Source organism: Streptopelia decaocto, assembly GCF_964273445.1.
Source record: "Streptopelia decaocto genome assembly, chromosome: 18".
NCBI classification, from domain to species: Eukaryota; Metazoa; Chordata; class Aves; order Columbiformes; family Columbidae; genus Streptopelia; species Streptopelia decaocto.
In genome coordinates, this window is record NC_138673.1 from 574,349 (window position 1) to 587,181 (window position 12,833).

Below are 12,833 nucleotides of genomic sequence, written 5' to 3' on the forward strand. Positions count from 1 at the left end.
ACTGAGGCAAGTCCAGCGTGAGCACCGGGCTGGCCAGGGGCTGGAGCTCAGGACGTGTCGGTGACTCTGGGAGGACGGGGCTCGCTCCACCTGCAGAGAGCGGGCCCAGGGGACCCTTGTTGCTGACCGCACTGACCTCGTGGGAGGACACAGAGAACATACTCAAGGAGGTGCCTGGTGCTGGGATGAGAAGCAATGGATATGTCGGAACATGAAAATTCAGTTAGAAATAGGGACTTTTTTAACATGAGGTGGGTCAAATACTGGAACGGGTGCACAGAGGGAGGCCATGGGATTTCTGTCCTTAGAGGTGTACAAGACTTGACCGGACAAGGACCTGATTTTTATATCTGCTTTGAGCAGAGGTTGGACCAGATGGCCTCCAGAGGTCCCTGCCAACTTAAATTAATCTATCTCTCTGTGATTCTGTGACTGTCTTTGGAGGTGCAGAGGGACAGGATGAGAGGCAATGGACATAATGGAAGGGACAAAGATTAGAATTAGATTTAAAATTTTCACCCTGAGGGTGTTCAGATACTGGGGGGAAAAAGGAGAGAGAGACGCTGTGGGACCTCCATTCCTTGACATATTCACAGCTGACCCTGAACAACTCATTCTAAGCTGTCCCTGCGCTGGCCTCGGGATCAGACCAGAGGCACTCAGAGGTCGTCCTGCTCTCCACACCCGGTGTTCCTCTGGTTCTCCGAAGAGCGTCCTGCTCTCCGTGCCCGGTGTTTGTTCCTCTGGTTCTCCGAAGAGCGTCCTGCTCTCCGTGCCCGGTGTTTGTTCCTCTGGTTCTCCGAAGAGCGTCCTGCTCTCTGTGTCCGGTGTTCCTCTAGTTCTCCGAAGAGCGTCCTGCTCTCCGTGCCCGGTGTTTGTTCCTCTGGTTCTCCGAAGAGCGTCCTGCTCTCTGTGTCCGGTGTTCCTCTAGTTCTCCGAAGAGCGTCCTGCTCTCCCACCCGGTGTTTGTTCCTCTGGTTCTCTGAGAGCGTCCTGCTCTCCCACCCGGTGTGTGTTCCTCTGGTTCTCCGAAGAGCGCCCCCCCATGCCTGTGTGTGTCTGCAGGGGCGCAGCCATGGCACGGGGCCTCGTGCAAGACGCAGACCTGGCTGCAGCAGAAGGTGCCTTGAGAAGACACTTGGTAAGCCCAAAGAGCCATAGCAAGAGCCTGAGGGCCTATGAGCATGAGGGGCCCGTGCAGCTGCCAGGCCGGTGGGATTGGCTCTTTCAGGATTAACCGCTACTGTCAGGGCCCCGAGCACACCAGTCGGCCTCAATGGCTTGTGACTAGTCCCACCTGGGACCTTCGCCTGGGCCCATGAGGCTTGTTTGAGCTTGGTCCTGGGCGTTCAGTCCTAACCTGAGCTGCACCATATGAGCACTGGTCTCCAGTCCCTGCTCTGGCCTTGTTTTCCAGGTGCATCTCAGACCTGCACTGCAGGCGGCTCATTGCCAGGGTGGACCACTCGGATAAGTGTTGGAGCTCATGGCCAGACCTGCCTTTTCCACCGTGCCCTTTTGTCTGGGATCTCAAACCTGGTCGGCTTGCCTTGCCTGCAGCTGTTCCCAACACTCGGCTCTGCTGGCTGTGCTGACCTGACGGACAGGGGTCTCTGCTGACTGTAGATGAGCTGTCCTGTTGACACACGGCTGTCATTTGATCTATTCAGAGCAGCCCCGTGGAACCTGCTGCACACAGGGGCAGGGGACGACGTCCTCTCCGTGGCCTGTGGGGCCCATGTTCCCACTGCACTGGCAGCCCTGTGGCCAGCAAGCGATTGCAGTGGTGGCTCCCAGCGCAGCCGGCCTGCCAGCCCAGGCACCCACACCCACCCAAGGTGCTGCACTGCTCAGGACCGGCATCAGCTCCAGGGACAGCCGGCCTGCCAGCCCAGGCACCCACACCCAGCACCCCAAGGTGCTGCACTGCTCAGGACCGGCATCAGCTCCAGGGACAGCCGGCCTGCCAGCAGGGCACCCACACCCAGCACCCCAAGGTGCTGCACTGCTCAGGACCGGCATCAGCTCCAGGGACAGCCGCGGGAGCCCCTAAGTCAGCTGCCTTTCCTGCCTCCGCAGAAAGGGGACGCGGCTCCTCTGCCCCGGGTCCTTCTGCCCAGGGCAGTTGGGCCCTTCTCCCTCCATGCACTCGGGAGTGCTGTTTTTATGATGCTCCCAAACTAAATGAGGCTGCGGACAAGGGCTCTCGACTCTAACCAAGCAAGCAAGGATGAGATAGCAGGGTTCAGATGGAAGCTGATCCAGGGATCCCTCACCTCGGAGAGCTCTGGGTGAACAGCAGCATCAGTGCAGTGTCCCTGCTCGACGTGTTCTCCTGCAGTACGGAGCTGTGGTGGGAGCTCCAGCCTGGACACTGTCCTGCTGGGAACACCAGGTATAGAGCTGTACCATGAGGAACACATCTGGTCAGTAGCTACTGAAACCAACACAAGAGAAGGTAGAAAGGTGGCAAATTTTTCCTCTTAAAATTGGCTTGATGAAGAGATGGAGCTGTCTGCACCTTCTGGCACAAATAACAACCCTCCCAAACAATGTCCTGAGAGCATTTTGCTCCTGCAGAGGGACCAGCCCCTGGCTTACATTGCTGGGCTGGGGGGGGACCCACAGGGTCCCACTGGGCCAAAGGCCGTGGCTGGGAACGGGTGGCAAGGGGACCCACACCACCTGTTTGTTACCTGGAGCCCTTGCCCTCTTCTCATAACGTGCAGACTGGGGTGCAGGGGACAATGTGTGTACAGGGGACACTGTTTTCAGCCAGTGACTTAACTCGTTGATCCTGAAACCTGCCAGCAGAGACTCAGCAAGTGGGACGTCTCCCGACCACCCGTCCTTATCTTTCCAAGGTCACCTTTGGGACTGAGCCAACAGGAGACCTCATCTCTCCTTTGCCAGTTTCTGTGTACGCCCTTAACAAGCTGGGTCTCTCCACTTCGGTTTGACCATGACTCTCCAGAATTTGCTCCAAGTGAGCAATTCACATGTAGTGTTTGTGTAGCTGATAGAGTCAATAGTTGAAATCCCCCATCATGGAGGGGGTTATTTTGTACCTCTCTGGCTGGGAGACATGCCTCCCACCCTCAGGGGGTTCCTTGTGCTGTCATGGGATCTGAAAACTGCTCGAGTCACAAGCTGCAAGTGCCTCCTTGTGCCTCTACAAATAAGAAGCCTGAGCACAAGTGGGTGTGTGCGGTGCCTATAAAGCCACCACGGAGAGCTCGGTGTGGAGGGCGCACCACTGGCTCCTGCTCCCTGCTCCGCTGCGCTGCTGTGATGGGTGAGTTACCTTGTGATGGGTGAGTTACCTCCCCGCCGCACGCTGCATCGGGTGCGGTGCTGGGCTCAGACCAGACCCGACCGGGTGAGTATACAAAGGCATAAGATGATTAGCAGGACAGCAGCCATGATCTTGCCTGGGCGGGTGCGCTGCCCGGCCCCTGGCAGCAGAGGGATGCAAGACCGAAGCACCGAATGACACGTGTGCTTGGTGCCAGCCTGTACTGTCCCCGGGCTATGTGTGCCCTGTATGCCCATGTCCTGTCAAGGGAGGTTAATGTGGAGACCGAGACTGCAGCTTGGTCCTTTCCCTTTCTGATCAAAGCACGTGGCACATGTGGTTGCACGGGGTCCTTCCCCAGGCACGATGTAACTGAGCCCGTGCCAGGTGCCGGCGCTGCTGGCGGCCAGCGCAGAGGCTTTGAGCTTGAGTCACTGTGTGGGCCCAGGAGACTTCCTCTGTCTGGGAGCTGGCACCTGTGCAGTAGGACCCGTCCTTTGCCTCTGGTTCCCTGCCAGCTGTCATTGGCCTGGAGTGGCTAATAGAAAAAGGCTTATGCATGATTACTCAAAAAAACCCTGTTTCTTGTGATCCCTCCCCTTGGGAAACTGCTGCTACTGTGTGATTTTCCTCTCTTAGCTACTCTTGGGCTGTAGGTTCTGAGAACAGATCTGCAGGTCGCTGTCTGGTGCAGGGAAGGGTCCGACCAAGAGGGTGACGAAGCCATTTCTCACCGTCCTTCAGCCCTGCATGGGCAGAGCCTGCACTGCAGCTGCAGCTCCCACCACCCGGGACCCCCCTGCTCCTGCCTGTGCCCCGTGGCTCCGCCATCCTGGGACCCCAGGAGCCACGGGCAAGGGCAGAGGGGGCTGCTCAGGGATCCTAATGGTGCTGGACCCTTTCCTCCACAGGGCTCCAGGCTGGGACACGCCGGCTCCATGGGGACCTCGTCCTCCTCCCCACGGTGGTGGCGACGCTTCTCCTGTGCGCGAGCGCTGGCCCCGCAGCGCCCACCGCCAGCCCCCGGGGCGGTGAGTGTGGGGGGGGCGGGCGGCCCTGGCTCCAGGGCACCGAGCAGGAGAGGCTCCCGAGAGCAGGGACGCTCAGGCCCGCTCGGTCTCGGGAAGGGCAGCATGACCTGGGGTGGTGACAACACGAGATCTCACACGCACCCTGGGCCGTGGCTCGTAAAGCGAGCAGCCTGGCACCTGCCAAGCCGCCCTCACTCCCTCTGCGGGTCTGTGCTGAAACCAGGGGCTTTCTGCCCAAACACCGTAACCTGGCAGGGTTCCTCTGTGGCGGGCGTCCTTTAACACTTCAGTTCTAGGAGAGACCATCCCAGCTTTATTTTTGAGCCCTTGTTGGATCAGGAGTGTTCCTTCCTCCTTCCTCCCTGCAAGACAAATGTGCCCAAGAAAAACAGAATTGCATGGGCTGAATTGGAATTACCCACAGGAAATTGTCCCTCATCAGACGCAAAACAAGAAAAACAAATTAGGCAGCAAATTAGTTTGGCAAGTAAGTCATGACAGATCAGTCCTGCCAGCAGATAAACTGCAACAAGCTGGCAGGAGCGATCCTTAGATCCTTGTGAGATCAAGGTAGAACTCAGCCTTCTTTTACAATACCACGATCACCAGAAAACCCATACATTTTCATTACATATCCTCATCCAGTGGAGCATTTTGCGCACTTCTGATCCTTGCAAGAAGGCTCCAAATGAAATAGCAAGTCATGAGAAACAGATCCTTGGGCACTTCCTAGGGTGACTGTCTTAGAGACCTTTGGTTGCACCGTGGATGAGCCAGTGGAAAAGCTGCTCTACACTGTGAAGTAGAGTACAGAGAAAACCAGCGCTTTTGTCCCGAGCCCTCACTCCCCTACGGGAGCTCCTTGAATATCATATCCTGACAGATTCATATGATCCTTCTCTCCCCCACCCCAACCTGTGTTTGCCGTTGCTGCTGTTGCAGGGTTCCCCCCGGACTGCAGCCACCTCCGCAAGACCAGCCCCAGCGGGGTGTACGTCATCCAGCCGGCGCATTCTCCTCCACGCGTGGTGTGGTGCGACATGGACACGGAAGGCAAAGGCTGGACTGTTGTCCAGAGAAACTCTCATGACACTGAGCTCACATGGAAGCAATCCTGGACCACCTACAAGTACGGCTTTGGGAACGTGCAGGGTGATCACTGGCTGGGCACGGAGTACCTGCACCTGCTGACTCAGCAGGGCACCTACAAAGTCCGCTTCGTGGTGCGGGATAAAGCCAATGTCACCCATTACGCTGAATACGACATCTTCAGGGTGGAGAGCGAGGCCAGTGGGTACCCGCTGCGGCTGGGCCGGTTTTCTGGTGATGGGGAGGACTATCTGACCCTCTATCACCCCAAGAAAGGGGGCATACACGACAACATGAAGTTCAGCACAACTGACAAGGACCAGGACCAGTACAGCGGGAACTGCGCCAACAGCTACGGGGGCTGGTGGTACGACAGGTGCCAGAACGTCCTGCTCAATGCCAAAAAGCGCATCGTTTGGCCAGGATTCTGCGATAATGGCGACTGTACATCCTCCCTCATCCTGGTCAAGCCCACAGACGTGTGCTGACCGTGCCGCAGCCTCCCGGGGTTTCGGGGAGCGCCCCGTCCCAGCTCAGCGCCCCGTCCCGCGCCCGCCGACACCCCGTGCCAGCCCCGGTGCGCGTCCTGCGTGGCTGCGGCTGCGGCACCATCAGCAGCTGGAACGCAGCGGCTCTGGGGCTCCGGAGCGATCGCCCGCAGCCCCGGGCATGCGGCAGCTGTGCCGGTGCCGCAGTGCTGGCCGGCACTGGGACGCAGGCGCTGGTTGGGGTGGGTGCCCCCACTCCTGTCCTGGGGAGAGGGAGACAGTGCACGTTCCCCCCCGCGCAGTCGCTGTGCCCCTGCTTTGCTCAGGCCCTGCTCCCCCCGGGCCCCGTAGACCCCACAGCTCTGCTGCCCACGGTGGGAGAAACCAGCTGCAATAAACCCTGGAGCCAGACGTGCTGCCTCGTGTCTGCCTGCTGCTGGGACACATCAGTGTGTGGGGATCACTCTGCTCTGCCTCTGGGCTGGGGGACCTGCGGGAAAGTAGGTGTAATATAGAATCATAGAATGTCCCAAGTTGGAAGTGATCCACAAGGATCACTGAGTCCAGTTCCTGTCCCTGCATAGGACAACCATGAAATACGCACCAGTCTCTGGGGCTGTTATCCAAATGCTTCTCGAACACTGTCAGGTTGGGCCGTGACCCCTCCCTGGGGAGCCTGTTCAGTGTCCAGCACCTCTGGGTGAAGAACCTTTTCCTCATGTCCCACTGACCCTCCCTGGCACATCTTCTGCCGTTCCCTGGGCTCTGTCACTGTCACAGAGCAGAGCTCACCCTGCCCCTCCTGCTCCTGCTGAGGAACCTGCAGCCCATGAGCTCTGCCCTCAGGCTGCTCTGCTCCAGCTGAACAAACCCAGGGACTGCAGCCGCTGCTCATCCGGCTTCCCCTCCAAACCTTCCCCAGCTTCGCAGCCTCCTCTGGACACTCTGCAGCAGCTTTGTCTCCTTTTCTCCCGTGTCCCAGCCCTGCACACAGTGGATGCTGCAGGGGAGGCCGCCCCAGGCAGAGCAGAGCGGGACGATCCCCCTGCCCGGCTGGTCGTGCTGTGCTGGGTGCACCGGGACACAGGCCCCTCTTGGCTCCAGGGACACTGCTGGCTCTTGTTCAACCTGCCGTCCACCAGAACCCCCGATCCCTGTCCATGGGACTGCTGTCCATCCTCTTGTTACCCAGTCTTCATGTTCCATATATCGTGTAGGTCCTCTCCTGGGCAAGAAGACAAACCCACCCAAGGGACGCCAGCTCTCCCTGGGACACCCAGAGCTCCCCTCCCCAGGGCTGGGGTGCTGGCTCCTGGTTGTAAGGTGATCTGCTCAGGCACTGCTGTGCCGGGCCAGGTGTGGGGCTGATTCTGCTCCCAGGATGAGCCGGTGCAGAGCTGGAGTGCCATGCAGGGGTTTTACGCTGAATTTTCTTTTTTTCTGAAATATTTCCATGTTCCACAGTGAAAGGCCTGACAATTCTCCAAGCTGCTGACTGTCCCTATCATCAGCCTGTAACATGAGCTTTTCTCCCTTTGGTGTGGTTGCTGTACACAGCTGAGTACAGCAATTGTACCTACTTCTGCCTGTGCTTTAGTTCTCAAGTCTCTGGATCCAATATTGTTTCCAGTGGCTTGTTTCAGCCACTTTGCATAAGACTATGATTAAATAACAGGGCCAGCAAAGCCCAGTATCTCACAAAACCCTCACTCATAGTTTGCCCCTATCCATGGCTGGGTGGTTGCTCTGTGCTGGGAAGTGAAGAAACCACCATAGACTGGAGCATGGAGAGGGGGGTGGACTCCCCGCGGGCAAGAGGTGCAGGCAAGTCAGTCCCATCATGGGGCTCTGCTCCCCAGGAACAAGCGCCGGGAGCAGAGCAAACGGCCTCGAGTTGCGCCAGGGGACGGTGAGGTTGGATTTAGGAACAATTTCTCCCCCCAAGGGCTGTGGGGCATTGGAACAGGCTGCCCAGGGCAGTGCTGGAGTCACCAGCCCTGGAGGGCTGGACAGACGGACATGAGGTTCTCAGGACATGGGGCAGTGCTGGAGTCACCAGCCCTGCAGGGGTTTAAAAGATATATAGGCAAGGGACATGGTTTAGTGCTAGATTTAGGTTACAGTTGGACTCGATGATTTTACGTGTCTCTTCCAACCAAAATGATTCTACGATTCTGTGGACTGAGAGATGTGTCTGCTGGTTTAAATGGTCATTTGCACTCCAGGCTGGGTGTCCAAGCCGACTGGAGGGGAGGAGCTGGCGGAACAGGGCTTGTGGTTTCTGGTGAACAGCAATTTGCTGCTGTCTCTGGTGGCTCCAGACGCGGCTGGTGGGGCCGGAGCTGAGCTGTGGTTCCCTCCCGCCCCCAGCGCTCGCTCTTGCCCATGTGGTGCTGCATCCCACCCTGAAACCCAACTCCCTTCTTTAAGGGGAAGTTTTGTCTTTAATTCCTCATTTGACTCAGGAAAAATTTTCCCTTTGGAGTCTGTTCTCAGTGCACCAGACCCTCAGGTCTGCTCCTGGCAGGAAAGCGCAGCAGTTCTGGGGAGTTCCCGAACAAATGAGGGACATTTGCATGTCTGCGCAGGTTCTGAAAGGTTTTTATTCTGCAGGGTGAACACGGACTGCAGCTGAGATACGGCCCGTGTGTGGCCGCCGGGGCTCAGAGCAGCCTAGATCAGGGTAGCTAGTGATTGATATTTGTCTGTTCAAGTCATCTGTACCCTCAAAGCAAAGTAATAAGTTCAGGAGGGGTTCAGGTTTCTGAGCACAATTTTCTCCCCACAAGGAACGCGCTTGGAAACCACAGCATTTATAAAGCCTTGTTCTAATAATGATCCCTAAAAAGCCACCCCAGGTGAAAAGCCAGAGACAAAGCCGGGAGCTTTGCTGCTTTTCAAGGGAAGAGGAAAATAAACCAGCTCTGGATATACAGGAGCAGCCCCATTCACCCCCAGCCCTCAGCCAGGAGAGCAGCCCCAGCGGGCACCGCGCCGGCCGCGAGCCGTGCAGGGAGGGAGGGGGCACCGCGCCGGGCACGAGCCGTGCAGGGAGGGAGGGGGCACCGCGCCGGGCACGAGCCGTGCAGGGAGGGAGGGGGCACTACTGGTGCGGGGCTGGTTTGACGAGGATGGCAGAGCCTTTGCAGTTCCCGTTGCACAGGCCGCCCCATGTTATGCCCCCCCTGACGTTCAGCCGCGCAGAATAACACGCCGAGTACCACCAGCCGCCCCCAGAGCTGGAGGCACAGTTCCCTCTGTAAGTGTCCTGATCCCGATCTTTAGTGGAGAACTTCATGTTGTTGTGCGCTTTCCTGGGGTCGCCTGAGGACATGGCGTCCTCCGCTGTCCCCGAGTGCACCCCCAGCCTCAGCCGGTAGCCCTGGGACTCATCTTCCACACTGAAGGGGTTGTAGTCTGCAAACCTGGTTCTGTTCGCAGCATCCCAGATGACAAACCTGACCCGGTAGACCTTCTGCCTGGAGATCTGGTGGATGTACTCAGTGCCCAGCCAGTAGTCGCTGTGCACGTTCCCAAAGCCGTACTTGTAGGTGCTCCAGGACTCGGCCCAGGTGATGTCGGTGCTCTGCCGGTTCCTCTGGATGACCGTCCAGCCCCCGCTCATGTCGCAGTGCACCAGGACGGGGTGCAGCCCGGCGGGCTGGATGACATACACACCGCTGGGGCTGCCCGCAGGGACCTCGCTGCAGTCCCTGGGCAAACCTGGGCAAGGACAGAAGGTGATTGAACAGAGGCCTGTGTGACAGGGCAAAGAACACGTTTCACCCTGTGGCAGGACAGAGGGGCATCTGGCCAGTGTGCCCAGGGACAACCAGCTGCCCTGGCCCAGAGAGGTCAACGTGCGTTGCTGGTGGTGAGACAGGTTTGCCTCTGCCCTCTGTGCCCCCTCCATATGTCACCCAACAGCAAGCAGCCCAGGGAAAGGCCCCAGACCCACTGGGCTGTGCTGGGGTCAGGCCAGGATACCGATGTGGACACCAGTGGGCTCATTTGGGCCTCTGAAACAGGGGTTACGGCACTAAAACAGGGTCACAGCGGGGAGGAAGGTGCAAAGGACCTTGGCCCTGCCTGTGACTGAGGGAACAGGAGAAAAATGACCCCTTGTAGCACACACGCTTCCCACGCTGCACACGGCGCACACACACACACAGCACGCAGTGCATCCCCGTCCTGTCCTGCAGCGGGGCCGGGGGGGACAGCGTGTGGGAGCAGGTACGGCCCCCCCAGAGCTGCCCGAGGTTGAGCACACAGCACGTTCCCCCGTGCTGGCAGGGGGGCTCCCCCACACCTGTGCTCCCCACACCTGTGCTCCCCCACACCTGTGCTCCCCACACCTGTGCTCCCCACACCTGTGCTCCCCCACACCTGTGCTCCCCACACCTGTGCTCTGCTCCCCCACACCTGTGCTCTGCTCCCCCACACCTGAGCTCTCCCCACACCTGTGCTCCCCCACACCTGTGCTCTGCTCTCCCACACCTGTGCTCCCCCACACCTGTGCTCTGCTCTCCCCACACCTGTGCTCCCCACACCTGTGCTCCCCACACCTGTGCTCTGCTCTCCCCACACCTGTGCTCCCCACACCTGTGCTCCCCACACCTGTGCTCCCCACACCTGTGCTCTGCTCTCCCCACACCTGTGCTCTGCTCTCCCACACCTGTGCTCCCCACACCTGTGCTCCCCACACCTGTGCTCCCCACACCTGTGCCCCCCTCACCTCCAGCTCGCCCGCGGCAGGACCTCCCGCTGCAGTGAGGGCGTCCTGCCCGATGGGCAGAGCCCCGTCCCTGCTGAGCAGACCCGGGCAGACGCTGCGCCTCAGCCCGCCCGTGTGCACCATGGGGTGTTTTGGGATCCAAGTCCCCACAGCACCCTCTGCCCAGCACCGTTTTACCAGCCTGCGCTGCCCGGAGCCCGGGCTGGGGCAGCTCCCCGGCCAGCGCTGACCCGGGTAAGGAGCTGAAAGGGGCTGGTGGGAGCACCGCGATGCCCACAGGGTGCTACGTACGGGTTTTCTTCAGAGCACTCGCCGAAGTGTTGGAGGGAGATTTCCTGAAGACGTTTGGGGTTTGCACATGCAGGGAGTGGCCTGGGGCAGCCGAGACCAGCACACAAGCCAGGAGCAGAAGGCCCTGGGCTGCTAGAAAGGGAAAAGATGGACAGAAGATGAAATGTGACCCTCCCTCCAGAGAGATGGCAAATACGCCCTTGGGTCCAGCAGGGCACGGTGAAACACGACCCCGTCAGACGCAGGGGCGCACCGGGCATGCAGGGTGCAGCAGGCTGCTCTGTGCAACACAGAAAGCTGGACAAACGGCCTCAGTGTCCAAGGGGCAGGGAACCTTGTCTTTCCCCCCAACCAGCTGCCACGCATGAGACAGTTTTAGGTGGAGCGAAGCACCCAACAGCTGTCCGAGCGAGTTTCGTTCCCGGCCACGGGAGCCGCGGACAGGCTGGGGTGGGCCAGGGGCCCGAGCTGCTGCTGTTTGCGGGTGGCGGGGAACGTGCCCTCAGAGGGCGCTGGTGCCGCTGCTCCCCATCCGCGCATGAGGACCCGTGCACGGAGCCGCTCCCCAGCTGGGTGCCCTGCCCGTGCACCTGCATTGCCAGCACGGAGCCCCGTACTCACCCATGGCGTCACCCCGGAGCGGCCCCGGAGCACAGTGCTGTGCAGGGGCAGGTCGATGGAGGCACTTGCAGTGCCCTCTGCAGTGGGTGGGTGAGCGGGACCTGCCCCGTCTCAGCTTCCTTTCTGCTGCAGGAGGAAACCAGGCTGGGCTTCCTTCGTACCCTTAGAGAACAAGAGCTGAGGTGAAGGTACCTGTGGTTCCAGGTGCTTCCGGAGCTGCAAAGAAAATAACCAGCAAGAGTCCTTGGAATGGTCTCTTCTGGGAGTGCTCGGCTCCTTGGATGGAATTTCCCCTGGGAACAGCATGTTTGGGAGCTGTGAAGAATGCAGTTCAGCAAATAAACACTTAAATGCCAGTCACCAATCAGCATGGAAAGCAAACAGTGGGGATGTCCCCGCCCCCCACACTTCGGCTGGTGCTGCCAGGTCAATTGGTTGTTGTTCAATGTGCTTTTGATAAGCTCAGCCCAGGTCTTAGTGTGGAAGTCAGAGCAGCCCAGACACTCCCAGAGAGAACGGCCGCTGCAGGACAGCACTGGAGCTGCCGCTGCAGGACAGCACTGGAGCCGCTGCAGGACAGCACTGGAGCTGCTGCTGCAGGACAGCATTGGAGCCGCCGCAGGACAGCACTGGAGCGGCTGCTGCAGGACAGCACTGGAGCCGCTGCAGGACAGCACTGGAGCCGCCGCAGGACAGCACTGGAGCTGCTGCTGCAGGACAGCACTGGAGCCGCCGCTGCAGGACAGCACTGGAGCAGCCGCTGCAGGACAGCACTGGAGCAGCTGCTGCAGGACAGCACTGGAGCCGCTGCTGCAGGACAGCACTGGAGCCGCTGCAGGACAGCACTGGAGCCGCCGCTGCAGGACAGCACTGGAGCAGCTGCAGGACAGCACTGGAGCCGCCGCTGCAGGACAGCATTGGAGCCGCCGCTGCCGGGCAGCACTGGAGCCGCTGCAGGACAGCACTGGAGCCGCTGCAGGACAGCACTGGAGCTGCTGCAGGACAGCATTGGAGCAGCTGCTGCAGGACAGCACTGGAGCCACTGCTGCAGGACAGCACTGGAGCCGCTGCAGGACAGCACTGGAGAGGCTGCTGCAGGACAGCGCTGGAGCCGCTGCAGGACAGCACTGGAGCCGCTGCTGCAGGAAATCACTGGAGCAGCTGCTGCAGGACAGCACTGGAGCGGCCGCTGCAGGACAGCACTGGAGCCGCTGCTGCAGGACAGCACTGGAGCCGCTGCAGGACAGCACTGGAGCAGCTGCTGCAGGACAGCACCGGAGCCG

At 59.7% G+C, this 12,833-nt stretch overlaps 2 protein-coding genes across 2 annotated transcripts; one reads left to right on the top strand and one right to left on the bottom strand.

The window, feature by feature from the left end:
* Positions 1-2,249: 2,249 nt before the first annotated feature.
* On the top strand, positions 2,250-6,307 carry LOC309447795 (fibrinogen-like protein 1-like protein; the record flags this gene model as incomplete). Its single annotated transcript, XM_082068760.1, has 3 exons — positions 2,250-2,340; positions 4,207-4,326; positions 5,269-6,307. 3 exons carry the CDS (start codon positions 2,250-2,252, stop codon positions 5,901-5,903), a joined length of 846 nt encoding a protein of 281 aa, XP_081924886.1. The 3' UTR covers positions 5,904-6,307.
* Positions 6,308-9,000: 2,693 nt separating this feature from the next.
* On the bottom strand, positions 9,001-11,572 carry LOC309447823 (fibrinogen-like protein 1-like protein). Its single transcript, XM_082068801.1, has 3 exons — positions 11,551-11,572; positions 10,930-11,061; positions 9,001-9,626 (listed from the first exon to the last, which is right to left on the bottom strand). Exons 1-3 carry the CDS (start codon positions 11,552-11,554, stop codon positions 9,007-9,009), a joined length of 756 nt encoding a protein of 251 aa, XP_081924927.1. The 5' UTR covers positions 11,555-11,572; the 3' UTR covers positions 9,001-9,006.
* Positions 11,573-12,833: the final 1,261 nt, after the last annotated feature.